General features: G+C 35.6%; 1 protein-coding gene across 3 annotated transcripts in view; it reads left to right on the top strand.

Annotated features, from left to right (window-relative positions):
- RIC1 (RIC1 homolog, RAB6A GEF complex partner 1) overlaps nucleotides 1–15,740 on the top strand; it is a 113,007-nt gene that overhangs the window by 28,382 nt on the left and 68,885 nt on the right. For all 3 annotated transcript variants that reach the window (XM_013993583.3, XM_001924914.7, XM_021063974.2), the window contains exon 3: nucleotides 13,549–13,628. In XM_013993583.3, the coding sequence (XP_013849037.1) occupies nucleotides 13,549–13,628 (80 nt within the window). The remainder of the gene's footprint in view (nucleotides 1–13,548; nucleotides 13,629–15,740) is intronic.

Genomic DNA, 15,740 nt, shown 5'->3' with positions numbered 1-15,740 from the left:
TTTCTTTTTTGGGTTGTATCCTTGGCATATAGAAGTTCCCAGGCTAAGGGTTGAATGGGAGTTTTAGCTGCCGACCTACACCACAGCCACAGCAACGCCAGGTCTGAGCTGCATCTGAGCCAGATCTGACCTACACCCCAGTTCATGGCGAGGCCGAATTGTTAACCCACTGAGCAAGGCCAGGGATCGAACCCGTGTCCTCATGGGTACCAGTTGGGTTCATTACCACTGAGCCACGATGGGAACTCTGAAGAACCATTAGTTTTTTAGTAATGATTTAGGAAGATCACTGGTATTTTTGTATTATCTATTCAGTAAGGCTGTCACTCTTTGCAGTCTTTTGTATTAAAAGATATTAAGGTTCATTTTAAAATTATCTTAAAAATTTTTATATTATCTTGGAGTAGGTATTAGATAAATGAACTTCATAAATCTGTTTAATTGGATTTTGAAGCTTCACTAATTTTGCTTTTTTTTCTTCAAAAGTATTTTACATTTTCTTAGCTTCTTATGTGGAATATATTGATTATGAGTTAACTATTAAAGATTCAGTTATTTTGTAGTTTCTACTATGTAAGTCCTTTTATCTGTGTTTAAATTATTTATCATTCATAACAATCCTTTTAAGATAGATGATTTCATTATTCCCATTATATAGTTGAGCAAACTATGGTAGATAAGTTAAAGCACCTGCCCCAGATTACATAGATAACTGTGTATCTAAGATCACATTACTGATCATGGAATTCTAACCAATGAAATCTGCATCTAGAATTCCAAAGTCTTAATACTTTTGCTTTACTGCTTTTTGCTATTAACATGGTTGTTTAATTCTACCAACTTGTGGAATAAAGTTGAATTTAGGTGGTCTTTTGAAATGTGATTTTACAAAAAAATCATATGATAGACCATGTAAGGAAGATAGTTAGTTGTATGACCTATAGAGCAATACAGCATCATTCTCTTTCTGTGCATCATCAAAGCCAAAGCAGCCATCCCCATGTAATTTTCTTACGGCCTTCTCCCCACACTCAGTATAGTCATTGTGTACTCTCATATATCAGTTATATTCAGAATTCTATTTTGGAATCATCAACAGAACCACCTTATCAACTTGTACCTTAGAAAGATATCTCACACTTTTTTAATGAAGTGTGAGGAAAAATCCTTTACCATTTTAAGGATTGGTGCATGGTGTTTGGGAGAGTGTTTTTTCTGAATATGAGAAGTAGAATATCATTTTTGTAATACCAGGCCATTATTATCCCTACAGTTTCTCTTAGTTTTAGGCAATATATACCATGCATAAGGAGCATTAAAATGGGTTTTAAGTATTGTCTCTTTTCTAGAACTCTATCTGAAAAATAATAGCACCAGCGTATTTAGGCATGCGTATAAGTATTTTTGTTTCAGCTTTTCTTATAGGGAATAATCTGGAGTCCTTTGATTCTGCATTCCCACCACAAACACTGATATGTTATTAAGTCCTGTCTCTTAAGTTACTGCTATCCTTTTTTCTTTATTCTCATTGTCATCACCTTAGCACAGACCTTTAGATCTTGTGTAGATTGCCTACAACTCAAAACTTGCAGCTGTTTTTTTCCCTCTACTTGAAATGCATCTTAATTATGTATAGCTTTTTCTAAATCATAGTTCTTATGTTATTCTTATATTCAAACCTTTTGGTGGCTTCCCATTGAATTCAAAGTATGTTCCAAACTTCTTAACCTAGTATTCAGGGCAGCTTGTGATCTGACCTCAACCTGCATCCCACTGCTACTCCTTTTTTGTCTTTTTTTTTTTTTTAAGGGCGGCACCCCGGCATATTGAAGTTCCCAGGTTATGGGTCAAATCAGAGCTACAGCTGCTGGCCTGTACCACAGCCATAGGAACACAGGATCTGAGCCAGGACTGTGACCTACACCACAGCTCATGGCAATGCCAGATCCTTAACCCACTGAGCGAGACAAAAGGGATTGAGCCTTCGTCCTCATGGATGCTAGTCAGATTCGTTTCCACTGAGCCAAGATGGGAACTCCTCCCACTGCTACTCTTAATATTCTTTCACACCTAGCTAAATGGAAATGTAGATTGTTTGTAACATAAATTAGAATGACTTATTTGTAAATAAGGGAAAGGTGTCAGTTTAACTCTCTAAGTTAGAATTCCTGCTGTTCCATTGCAATTTTTTCCCCTTCCAGTATGTTAATGTATTGAGTCACCAAATAATAGCTGAAAGCAAAGTATTATGAATAAGAGAGTGTAATGTAGCTAGTTAAAGAGGAATGCAGTGTTCTGCATAGTACCTGTTAGTCTCTCTTTTCCTTTTTTCTTTCTCTCAGTGTGACCAAACACTGTTTTGATAGTGATTATTGTGCTGTTCTTCTGGATCTCTTTGAATTTTGCTCTGTGTCCTTAACTTGGTGTCCTTAACCTTTCCTTATATTATTTTGTTGGGATTGTTGTTTTTCACATTTAGTATCTATTGAACCATTATCTTCAAAATGGTGACTCAGAATAATCATTTGTTTACTCTCATTATGTAATTTGCTCTTGGTTTGGTGAGGCAGTTCTCCTGATCTCACTTGTAGTCACTGATGTGGCTACAGTTATCTGACAGCTCCTCTGATGCTAGATGGTCCCTCAGTTATCTGTCTGCATTGACCGTAGCTGTCCACTTTGGTTTTCTTTGTGACCATTTATTTTCCACTAGGCTAGATGGTTTTTTTTTTTTATATGATGGGAAGAAGCTTTTCTAGAAAATGAAAATTTCTATTTTAAGTTCAACTATCATTTCCATTCCTTTTTTCTAAATAGCTTTACTGAAGTACAGTTGATAATAAATTGCACATATTTGAAATGTACGATTAAATTTTGGAATCATCACTACGGTCAAAATAGTGAACAGGTGCATCATCTGCACAAGTTACCTTATACCTTTTTATAATTCCTCCACTTTGCTATGATTCACCTCCCTCTAAAACCAGTTATTGGTTTGCTGTCTTTAGAGATTACTGGAATTATACAATATGTGCTGTTATTTTTTTTCTAGTTTATTTTACTCAGCATACTTATTTTAAGTTCATGCCTGTTGTCATGAATCAGTAGTTTGTGTTGAGAAGTATTCCATCTTATTGGGTAGAACACAATTGGTTTATCCATTTATCTGTTGATGGGCATTTGAGTTGTTTCCAGTTTTATGCTAAATTTCAATTAAAACTGCTATGAACATTCATGCACAAGTCTTAATATAGACATACAGTTGCTTTTCTCTTGGGCAAATAAACGTGAATGGAACAGCTAGATCACAAGGTAAGTACTTTTTTAAGTTTTTAAAAAAATGCTAAACTTTTTGCAAAGTAGTTAAACCGTTTTACATTCCTGCTAGCAGTGGACAAAATTTTTTACTCCTCTTTGCCAGCTTGTGATATTCCTTTTTAATTCGAGCTATTCTAATGGGCTTGTGGTGGTATCTCATTTTAGTTTTAATTTACGTTTTTCTGATGACTAATGATGTTGAACATCTTTTCATTTGTCTATTTGCCGTGTATGTCTTCTGTGGTAAAGTGTCTTTCAAATCATTTGCTCATTTTACTTATTGGGTTTTTCGATTTTTTTCTTTTTTTTGTTTTTTGACCATACCCGTGGCATGGGGAAGTTCCCGGGGCAGGGCTCGAACCTGCATCACAGCAGCCATGGTGCTGCAGTGACAATGCCAGATACTTAACCTGCTGTGACACACAGGAACTCCTCTTTGCTTTCTTATTGTTGTATTTCTAGAATTCTTAATGTATTTCGGATATAAGTCCTTTATTACGTATATGCTTCACAAAGAGTTTCTCCTCTGTGTGACTTGCCTTTTCATTTTCTTTTTTTTTTTTTTTTTTTTTTTTTTTGTCTTTTTACTATTTCTTTGGGCCGCTTCCGCAGCATATGGAGGTCCCCAGGCTAGGGGTCTAATCAGAGCTGTAGCTGCTGGCCTACACCAGAGCCACAGCAACGGGGGATCCGAGCCGCGTCTGCAACCTACACCACAGCTCATGGCAACGCCAGATCGTTAACCCACTGAGCAAGGGCAGGGACCGAACCCGCAACCTCATGGTTCCTAGTCGGATTCGTTAACCACTGCGCCACGATGGGAACTCCCTTGCCTTTTCATTTTCTTAACACTGTTGTTTTGAATGGATGAAGTACTTAATTTGATGAAGTCCAGGTCATCAGTTTTTTAAAAATGGGTCATACCTTCTTTCTATGTTTTCTTCTAAAAGTCTTTGATTTGATTTAGATTTTTGTGTTTAGGTCTGTGATATATGTCGACTTGATTTTTATATATGGTGCAGTGTAAGAAGCCAAGTTTATTTGTGTAAATGTTGATATTCAGTTGTTCCAGCAGAGTTTGTTGAAAAGGTGATCCTTTCTACATTGAATTTCTTTTGCATCTAAGTGATAAATCCACACATAGGTGGGTTTTTTGTTCTGTGTTCTTTATTTAGTTCTACGGTAAATATGTTTGTCTTTATGTTAATACAGTATTACTGTGGTTACTCTAGCTTTGTAATAACTGTTGAAATCATAGTGTTACTTTTTCAACTTTGTTTTCAAAGTTGATTTCACTGTTGTAGGACCTTTTGTTTCCATATGAATTTTAGAATCATCTTGTAGGTTTCTACAAAAATGCCCTCTGAGATTTTGACTGGAATTGCATTGGATCTGTGGATCCATTTGGGGAGAGTTGTCATCTTAGCAATACTGAGTCTTGTGACATATAAATAAGATATATCTCTTCCTTTTTTTAGATATTTTTAACTTCATCAGTATTTTTCTGTTAGTCGTGTGCAGGTATTTTCATCTTTTGCCAGGTTTATCCCAAAATATTTTACATTTTTTTAATAATATCGAAAACATTGTTTTAATTTTCTAATTGTTCATTGCTTGTATGTAGAAATGCAGTTGATTTTTTTCTGTATTGATCTTGTATCTTGCAGCCATGCTAAACTTACTTATCCTAGTATATGGTTTTTTTTGTAGGTCATATTAGATTTTCTATATAGACATTGATGTCAAAAACAGTTTTACTTTTTTTCCTTCTAATCTGGATTTTTTTTTTTTTTTTTTTTGTCTTTTTGCTATTTCTTGGGCCGCTCCCGCGGCATATGGAGGTTCCCAGGCTAGGGGTCTAATCGGAGCTGTGGCCGCCAGCCTACGCTAGAGCTACAGCAGCGCAGGATCCGAGCCGCATCTGCAACCTACACCACAGCTCACGGCAACGCCGGATCGTTAACCCACTGAGCAAGGGCAGGGACCAAACCCGCAACCTCACGGTTCCTAGTCAGATTCGTTAACCACTGCGCCACGATGGGAACTCCTTATTTCTTTTTGATTGCCTGATTTTATTAGGCTGCCCAGTACAATACTGAATAGGAAAAAGCCTTTAATCTTTAACTATTAAGAATCTTTTTGTTATAGGTATTTTGTAGATTCCCTTTATCAGGTTGTGGAAGTTTATCCTTTTGTGTTAATTTCCTGACAATTTTTTTTTTTCTTTTTTTTGGCCACACCTGCAGCATATGTAAATTTCTGGACCAGGAATTGAATCCAAGCCACAGCTCTGGCAACACCAGATCCTTAACCCACTGTGCCATAGTGGGAACTCCTGCTGCCAGTTTTTAATCAGGAATGTTATGTTGAATTTTTTCTAATGCCTTCTCTGCATTTATTGAGAGTGTCATACCGTGTATCTTTTTTAGTTTTTTAATATGGTAAATTATATTTATTGATTCTTTTTTGTGTGTGTGTCCTTCTGTTTACTTTCCCCTTCACACAGGCCCCTTGACTCTTTTTTTTTTTTTTTGACTATAATAGTTTATTTTTTTTTATTACTCAAATGAATTTATCACATCTGTAGTTGTATAATGATCATAACAATCTGATTTCACAGGATTTCCATCCCACAGCCCAAGCAAATCCCCCCGCCCCCCCCCCCCCAAACTGTCTCCTCCGGAGACCATAAGTTTTTCAATGTCTGTGAGGCAGCATCTGTTCTGCAAAGAAGTTCCGTCTGTCCTTTTTTCAGATCCCACATGTCAGTGAAAGCATTTGATGTTGGTGTCTCATTGTATGGCTGACTTCACTTAGCATGATAGTTTCTAGGTCCATCCATGTTGCTAAAAATGCCAGTATTTCATTCTTTTTGATGGCTGATATTCCATTGTGTATATGTACCACCTCTTCTTGATCCACTCCTCTGTCGATGGACATTTAGGTTGTTTCCATGTCTTGGCTATTGTAAATAGTGCTGTAGTGAACATCGGAGTACATGTGTCTTTTTGAGTCATGGTTTTCTCTGGATAGATGCCCAGGAATGGGATTGCTGGATCAAATGGTAGTTCTGTGTTTAGTTTTCTGAGGCATCTCCATACTGTTTTCCACAGTGGTTGCACCAGTTTACATTCCCACCAACAGTGTACTTAGTGTTCCTTTTTCTCCACACCCTCTCCAGCACTTACTGTTTGTAGACTTTTGGATGATGGCCATTCTCGCTGGTGTGAGGTGGTACCTCATCGTGGTTTTGATTTGCATTTCTCTCATAATGAGTGATGTTGAACATCTTTTCATGTGTTTCTCGGCCATCTGTATGTCTTCTTTGGAGAACTGTCCGTTTAGATCTTCTGCCTATTTTTTCATGGGGTTGTTTGTTTTTTTGGCATGGAGCCGCAGAAGGTGTTTATAAATTTTGGAGATTAATTTCTTGTCAGTTGATTCATTTGCAAAGGTTTTCTCCCATTCTGTGGGTTGTCTTTTCGTGTTGTTTAGGGTTTCCTTTGCTGTGCAGAAACTTTTCAGTTTGATTAGGTCCCATTTGTTTATTTTTGTTTTTATTGTCAATACTCTTAAGAGGTGGATCTGAGAAAATGTTGCTGTTGTTTATGTCAGAGAATGTTTGGCCTATGTTTTCCTCTAAGAGTTTTATAGTGTCTGGTCTTCTATCTAGGTCTGTAATCCATTGTGAGTTTATTTTTGTGTATGGTGTTAGGGAGTGTTCTAATTTCATTCTTTTCCATGTGGCTGTCCAGTATTTATTGATTCTTGAATGTTAAACCAACCCTGCATTCCTGGATAAACCTGATTTACTTATGATGTAGTATCCTGATAATACATTGTTAGATTTAATTCACTAAAACTTTCTTTAGAAATTTTTCATCTGTGTTAATGAGGGACATTGGCTTATAGTTTCTTTTCCTTAAAATGTCTATGTCTGGTTTTGGTATGAGTGTAATGTTTGGGTCATATGAGATCAAAAGTGTTCCCTCTTAGATTTTCTAGAAGAGTTTGTGTTGAATTGATACTACGTCTTTTCTAACCATTTGATATAATCCACCAGTGATAGCAATCTTGGCTGAGAGTTTTGTTTTATAGAAGGGATTTTTATTGAAATTTCAATGTCTTTAGTATATAAGCTTTAGATATAAGCCTGTTGTAGGGTACCTCTTTCTTTCCAGTGAGCTTTGTGTCTTGCAGGAAATTTGTCCATTTCATTTAAGTTTTAAATTTACTGTCGTAAAGTTATTCACAGTACCCTCTCTTTATTCTTCTGATATTTGTGGAATATATAGTGATAACACCTCTCTCATGTCAGCTTGTTTCTTTTTGTTTTCTATTTCATTGATTTTGACTCTGATCTCTATTATTTCCTCTTTCTTTCTTTCTTTCTTTTTTTTTTTAATTTCCTTGCTTTGGGTTTCATTTGCTCATCTGTTTCTAGTTTAAAATAGAACCCCAGATTGCTGGTTTGGGATTTTTCTTTTTTTCCAATACAGGTATTTAGAGCTATGCAATTTTCCTTAAATACTGCTGTAGTAACAACCCACAGATTTTAGTATCCTATATTTTTTCAAATTTCTGTCTTGATTTCTTCTCTTTTTCATGAATTATTTGGAAGCATATTATTTAGTTTCAAAATAGAGGGTTTACCAGAATCTTCCGTTCTTGATTTCTATGTTAATTCAATTTTGGGGTCAAAGAACATACAGTATACACATTTTATTTTCACATAGAGGAAGACTTTCAGCATACATTGCTATTCTTTTTTTTTTTTTTTTAAAGGTAGGTGACGCAAGAATCTATCCTTTTCTTTTTTTTTCTTTGTTTTGTATTTTTAGGGCCTCACCCACAGCATATGGAAGTTCCCAGGCTAGGGGTCCATTCAGAGCTGTACCTGCCAGCCTATGCCACACAGCCACAGTCACTTGGGTTCTGAGCCGCATCTGCGACCTACACCACAGCTCACGGCAACACCAGATCCTTAACCAGGGCCAGGGATCAAACACGCATCCTCCTGGATACTAGTCAGATTCATTTCCGCTGAGCAAAGATGGGAACTCCTTTTGAGGATAGTCTTTATTGTGCTTTCATGATCATTCCCGGTAAACTTTTCTTTTGAATGTCTAATCTGCCATTAATCCCTTCCAGGGTATTTTTTTATCTCAGATAGTTCAGATTTTATCCCTAGAGTTTGGTTTGAGTTTTCAATGTGCCCTAACCTTTTGAACATATAGAATACAGTTGTAATTGTTTCAGTTCCCTTTTGTCCTAATTATTATTATTATTTGCTTCTTAGGTCCACACTCACGACATATGGAGGTTCCCAGGCTAGGGGTCAAATTGGAGCTGTAGCCAGCGGCCTATACCATAGCTACAGCAATGCAGGATCCAAGCTGCCTCTGTGACCTATACCACAGTCCACGGCAACCCTGGATCCTTAACCCACTGAGGGAGGCCAGCGGTCAAACCTCCGTCCTCATGAATTCTAGTCAGATTCGTTAACCGCTGAGCCATGACAGGAATTCCTTATCCAAATTCTTATATCTGATTGAATTCTAGATCATTTTTGGTTAGTTGATTTTTCTTCTCTTTGTGTCTTGTGTTTTTCTGCCTATATGCACATGTGGTAATCTTCAGCTGAATGCCAGACATTATGAATTTACTTTGTTGCGTGCTGGACATTTTTGTGGTTCTGTAAATCTTGTGCTTTCTTCTGGGATGTACTTATGTTACTTGGAGGCAGTTTGATATGTTCATGTCTTGTTTTATGCTTTGTATTGTGGGTTTGGAACAGTGCTCAATCTAGAGCTAATTATTCCTCGCTACTAAGACAATACATTTCTAGTATTTACTACAGCCATACCTGAGGACAGCCTTCCTGAAGATTCTAATCAATGCCTTGTACATCATGAGTTTCTCCAGTGCTGGTGGGACAGGCACTGTTTTCAGGACTGTTGAGCACCATGCATGTTCCCTTTATTAATCTTTTTGGTTTCTCTTCTGCCTTGGTAGTGTCCTCACATGCATGTGCTTATTGGTACTCTTTGATTCTTTTACCACGCTGCTCTCTTGTCTCTAGCACTCATAGAAATTGTAACTGCTTTGTTCTTCCTGAACTCTCAGCATCCTCTTCTCAAATCAGGGAGTTTACCAGGCTGTGTCTCAGTTCCCCTTCTCAGTGCTGTGACCTGGAAACTCTCAAGAGAGTAAGCTGGGACAATCATAAAACTTACCTCAGTTTCTCATCTCTCAGGGCTCACAGGCCTTCATTGCTTCACGTCAGTGTTTTGAAAACTATTGACGTTGTTTGGTTTTTGATTGTTTCAGATGGGAGCATAAATTGGCTTAATCCATTTTGGTCAAAAGCAGAAGTTGTTTTTTTAGTGCTCTGGTATAAAACAATATGCACTGTGATAGTATTAGGAATAATCATTTTTGATGACTATTCATATCAGAAGATATTCATTACCAATCTTTGAGAGAATGTATTATTTACAACTGGTTTTTTTTTTTGTTTGTTTTTTGTTTTTTGTCTTTTTTTGCTATTTCTTGGGCCGCTCCTGCAGCATATGGAGGTTCCCAGGCTAGGGGTCTAATCTAAGCTGTAGCCACCGGCCTACGCCAGAGCCACAGCAACGCGGGATCCGAGCTGTGTCTGCAACCTACACCACAGCTCACGGCAATGCCGGATCGTTAACCCACTGAGCAAGGCCAGGGATCGAACCCGCAACCTCATGGTTCCTAGTCGGATTCGTTAACCAATGCACCACGACGGGAACTCCACAACTGTTTTTTTTTATTTTTCATTTAAACATGTATATGTGAATGTACAAAGTCTGAAAGAGTATATCAAAATATTAGATTATTATTTTAGTGGTATGACTTTAGGTGATTCATTTTGTGTATTTGAACATATGTAATAAGGAAATAAAGCTAAAAACAGAAAACATCATTTACAAACCAATGTAGGATTTCCCGATGTGTCTCAGTGGTTGTTAACAAACCCGACTAGTATCCATGGGGACGCAGATCTGATCTCTGGCCTTGCTCAGTGGTTCAAGGATCTGGCATTGATGTGAGCTGTGATGTAGGTCGCAGATGCAGCTCAGAGCGTACGTTGCTGTGGCTGTGGTATAAGCCGGCAGCTACAGCTTCGAATGGACCCCTAGTCTGGAACTTCCATATGCTGCAGGTTCGGTTCTAAAAAGATAAAAGACAAAAAAAAAAAAAAAGAAGAAGGAAAGAAAGAATTAAAAAATGGTAGTCTGTTATCAGCCTTATTTGAAACCTGGTAAAATAGTATGCTGGGATAGAAGATACACCTCTAAATCATGAAATCCTTATTTCTTAAATTATTATAGAAATGTTTGTGATGTATTATGTAGGTCTTTGGAACCAGATGGATAAATCTGTCATTCTTTTTGATAAAAGGGGTATATGTTTGAATTCCTTGGTGGCTCAGTGGGTTAAGGATCTGGTATTGTCACTGTTGTGGCTCAGCTGACGATTGTGATACAGGTTTGATTCCTGGCCTGGGAATTTGCATGTTCTGGGGACGTCCGAAAAAAAAAAAAAAAAAAAAGAATTGGAAAATGAAAGATAAAATTGTGCTTTAAAAAAGTGGTATATGCTAAGGAATAAATGCACTATGACTTGGAATTTTGAAGTATGTGGTGAATTCATGCACTGGGTTAGTAGAGGAAGGTATTGGAATGCTGCCTACAGGTGAAGCATTAGTTACATAATAACAGTGATTTGTCTCATGACACAGATTTAAATCCTTTCTGTTTATAGAAAATTACTATTTATAGTGTAAATGTCATGCATCAATTATAAAATAATTTTTAAAATACACTTAATCTGGGGTAGGAAGTGAAAACCTCCCAAATGCCCAAACAAAGCAAGATACAAGCATGCAATTAGTAATAATGATAACTTTATCAACTACCACCACCACCTGTAGAATTCAGTCTCTTCTTAAAATGTAGAATTAGCTGAGGTAATTTGCATGTTTTTAAAAATCTAGGTTACTAGATTTGCAATTAAAAAATGATGCTATAATATTCATATTTCTGAATATTGCATTATTAATATCCTTTTACAGTATTTTTCCAGTTCTTTTTTTTCCTTAGTGGCATTAATAAAAATAAGTCTGTACCTTCCATCCTCTATTTTAATTAGTGATTTCTTTCTTTTATCCTTATCTTTTAGTAGCCTTTATTTTTGTGACCATAAGGCTTTAATTCTCATATATACAAGGGGACATAAAGGTTTATTATATAAGGTGCCTACAGATTGTTGGGGCTCTGTAATTAAAGCCATGTAATCCAGTAGGATTGGAGAAACAAATATTTTTGAGGTAAGGGATAATAACAGGAAAGAGAACTTTGAGGTTCTTTATTTTGTCTTTTCATTAACTTAAATAGTTGGGGGTATGTGTGTGTGTGTATGTATGCATGTATACTAGAAGAAGATGTTGGGGCTGTTGCCTCCAGATTACGCGATAGTTACACACTTAGATGCAGTATTTTGGGGATAGGAAGAAAAGGGTCATTATATACTACATAGTTAACAGATTTGATATATATACATAAAGATACTACTTTTTAATTAAGGAAGATTATTTACCACCAAAACTTTAAAGTTGTTCAGAGGCAGCACTGTTTATGAAATATCACTGATGAATGTAGTTGAGATATGGAAATATGTAGCATATGACACACATGCAAAGCCACAGATACTTGGTAAAGATAATTGATACAGAATACTAAAAATAGTAAATCAAGCCATTATTTGTAATTTCATCTAGTATACTGTATATATAAAATTTCTAAATGCTGGTGCAAAGCGATCCTGTATTTTTCCTGACATTATAGCTGTGTAACTACTTAATAAAATTCTGAGTATATTATTAACATTTGATAGTCTGAAATGTTGACCTTTTGACCTTGAGTGACTGATACTTCAGATAGTGCTTGTGTGTTACTCATCTAAGAACTAGACCATGTTATTTTACTTTTCTAGCCCATGTAACAGAGTTTATACATTTTAAACAGTCACTATCTGTATAGGGGTCATAATATCTGTCAAACTTTTGACATGGTTTGATTTGAATCTCTTCTTTTAGATCCCATAGTCTTTTCATTAGAAGAATATAAAATCGCACATGAGGAATTAGAATGATGATCTCATCTGAAGAATTTTAGCCTTTTTTCTTTTGTATCCCAATAATTTGAACTAGAGTTTTGGAATACATAATGGAATATTAAAGTTTATAGCTTAAAAACCAAACACCTGGTTTTGCCAAAGCAATTGAGTGTTTCCTCTGGCATTCATTTATGTAAAAAACAGAAAGCCAGTACTAGAAAGAAATTTGATACTTTGAATAATTTTTTTAGTTATTTTTTAGTTCCACTTTGGGTAAAAGCTCTCCTGCCTCTAAAACGATAAGAATTCAGTGTGACTATAAAGTAGTTTGGGTAGTAAAACATTGCTCTGTCATTCTCCTATGCCTGAAAATGTTTGTTTAGAGAAAGTTAAGTATAGTATTTTCTATATTATATAAATGTAAAATGGTTGTTTTGAGCTTCACATCACAGATATGTGCCACGACCATATGATGGCACTGTTTATTTGAATATAATTTATATTTTAAAAACATTTTATTAACTTAATAAATTAGCAGATGTTCAACTTTTAGAAATTGGAGGTTTGCTCTGTTGTTTTGCTTCTGTTTCAGTGTATATTTTGTAGTAAATCAGAGGCTAGTTGATTTTGAAATGCATAAATTAATTCTAAAGTTACGCTATATGAACTTTGAACTTTGAGTTAGGAATTTTGTCCTACTAATTTTGCCATTGATGATATTGTTGCTTTAAAAACTCAGAAAAATTATTTGTCATATTATTCCAGAGTTCAAAATAATCATCTATTATTGAATAATAAAATTATTTTAGAATATTAGTATATACAATATACTGTGAAGTATCGATTTCAGTTACATATCTATGTAATATTTTAAATATATAAAAACCCTTTCATGAGTTATATTAAGATGTATTATATTGAAACAAGGTGATTTTTTTTATTTGCATAATTAAGCTACAGCTTTTCAAAAGAAGGGTCTTAACGTGTTTTCAAAGTAAGGATATATAAAATTAAAATTTAGAGTTAGTTACAGTCATAGCTTTACCCTTTAATTCATGGTAAATAAAATTTATCTTTCAGACGGCAAATGGCTACATCTTATTTTTTCACATTAAATCTGCAAGAGAGGACAAGTACCTTTATGAACCAGTATATCCCAAGTAAGTTTGTGGCCTTTCATTTTTTAAATATTTGATTTGCATGCTTTGTATTCACAAAACATTACAGTTTGGGGTTGTCTGAAGTGCTAAGCCAGTATTTCCAAAACATTGTTTCAAACATTACCAGGTCTTCGAACTGTTATTACCTGAGTAAAGATTTCTATAATTAAATAAGTCTGTAACTCTTTTTTTTTTTTGTCTTTTTGCCTTTTCTAGGGCCGCTCCCACGGCATATGGAGGTTCCCAGGCTAGGGTTTGAATCGGAGCTGCAGCCGCTGGCCTACGCCAAGGCCACAGCAACGCAGGATCTGAGCCGTGTCTGCAAACTTCACCACAGCTCACGGCAACGCCAGGTCCTTAACCCACTGAGCAAGGCCAGGGATCAAACCCGCAACCTCATGGTTCCTAGTCGGATTCGTTAACCACTGTGCCACAACGGGAACTCCAGTCTGTAATTCTTGAATGGATGTACTATCCCCTTCTTGGACATTCAGAATTGCTATTAATATACTCCAGAACTAGCATCCTTTAGTCTTTATTGGGGACTTAATGAGCTAAGAGATTATGAGGGGAAGAGGTGAAATGTCAGTAAGCTATACTTTTTCCTGTATGCTTTAGAATGTACATAGAAGAAACAGATACCCCAAACAGTGAGTTACCTTTTGGTAAGAATTTGAGGAAATACGGACATTTGATCTTTAGTCTGTGTTGCTATGTGCGTTTTGCATTGTTTTTCCTCCCCCCCCCTTACTTTTGAAATAAGATAATATTTTATTGAAAGAACTATTGAAGTAAAAGAACATGTAGTTTTCAAGCATGACTTAAAAAAAAAAGATCAAGCCATTAAAGCTGGATGAAAATATAGATGCATCATTTATCACATTTCTAGATGGTGAAAGACAAAAGTTATTAGGTATATAAGAAATTAATGGGAAATATATTTCAATATATAAAAGTTTAAATTTCTGAAAATTAACAGAAGTAAAAAGAACAACATTAAAAGGGCAAGTAACAAACTGGGGAAAATTTTTCCGTAAATAGGACCAAGGCTTACCATTTTTTATATGAAGGGCCATATAAATTGCTAAGAAGTATGAAAATTTCAAAAGATAAATAGGAAAAGACAGCTCATAAGAGGAACTATAACCCATTTTAATTCTCGACTTAGACATGCTCCTATAAATAAAAAGCAATAGAGAATCACCTGTTCTTGATTATTTTTTGTGCTATTGTAGATGGACAATGGAGGCAAATAGTATATCTTGAAACAATTAAAAATACAGTTTTCTGTACTTCAACACACTAATGTGATTTACATATATTTAGAGTGTTTTGGAATAGTATTTTGAGACTTAACTTTTTGTGTTCCAGAGGTTTTAAAAAAATTCTTGCCCTCTAATTCTAAGACTCCAGGGAATGTCACTTAACTTTAGTAGTAGTCCTGACAGTGCATGTGCTTTGCTGTGTTTGACTGTATATATTAAGCTAGAGAACTGAACAAAGAGCATTACTATTTTTTTAGACTTGGGTATTCTTCCACCGTAATGAAGATTTCTGCATTTCATTACGTGGGCTTAATATGTGTATTGTCTTAGAGCAGTGTGAATACTGATTAAAGGGGATATAGGTTTTGGTGTCAGACCTGGAACTGAGTGTCAGTTCACTGCTTTTCAGCTGTATGACTTCTATCAAGTCAATACCTTTAAATCCTCAGTTCCCTCATCTGTAGAATGAGATAATTCAGTAGTAATTATTTTCCAGGATTAAATGAGATCCTGCATATTAAATGCTTAGGTAAGTGCCTAGCTCATGGGAAGGTTAATAATGAACCACAGCTGTTACTATAAATATATTATTTCTTTCACCAAATTTTACTTCATTTCTAATGTTTTAAGTGATTATTTGTAAAGTGATTTTTATTTTTTTAATTATTTAATGATTTTTATTTTTTTCCATTATAGCTGGTTTACAGTGTTCTGTCAATTTTCTGCTGTACAGCCAGGTGACATATACACACATACGTTCCAGTCATACATACACATATACATTCCTTTTTCTCACATTATCATGCTCCATTATTAGTGACTAGATATAGTTCCATGCTATACAGCA

Source organism: Sus scrofa, chromosome 1 (genome assembly GCF_054392235.1).
Source record: "Sus scrofa isolate SSC_HxYL_T2T_F1_AM1 chromosome 1, Sscrofa_HxYL_maternal_Yorkshire_Landrace_v2.0, whole genome shotgun sequence".
In the NCBI taxonomy this organism is placed as follows: domain Eukaryota; kingdom Metazoa; phylum Chordata; class Mammalia; order Artiodactyla; family Suidae; genus Sus; species Sus scrofa.
The sequence above is the reverse complement of the archived record's forward strand: the minus strand, read 5'-3'. Positions and strand labels throughout refer to the sequence as shown.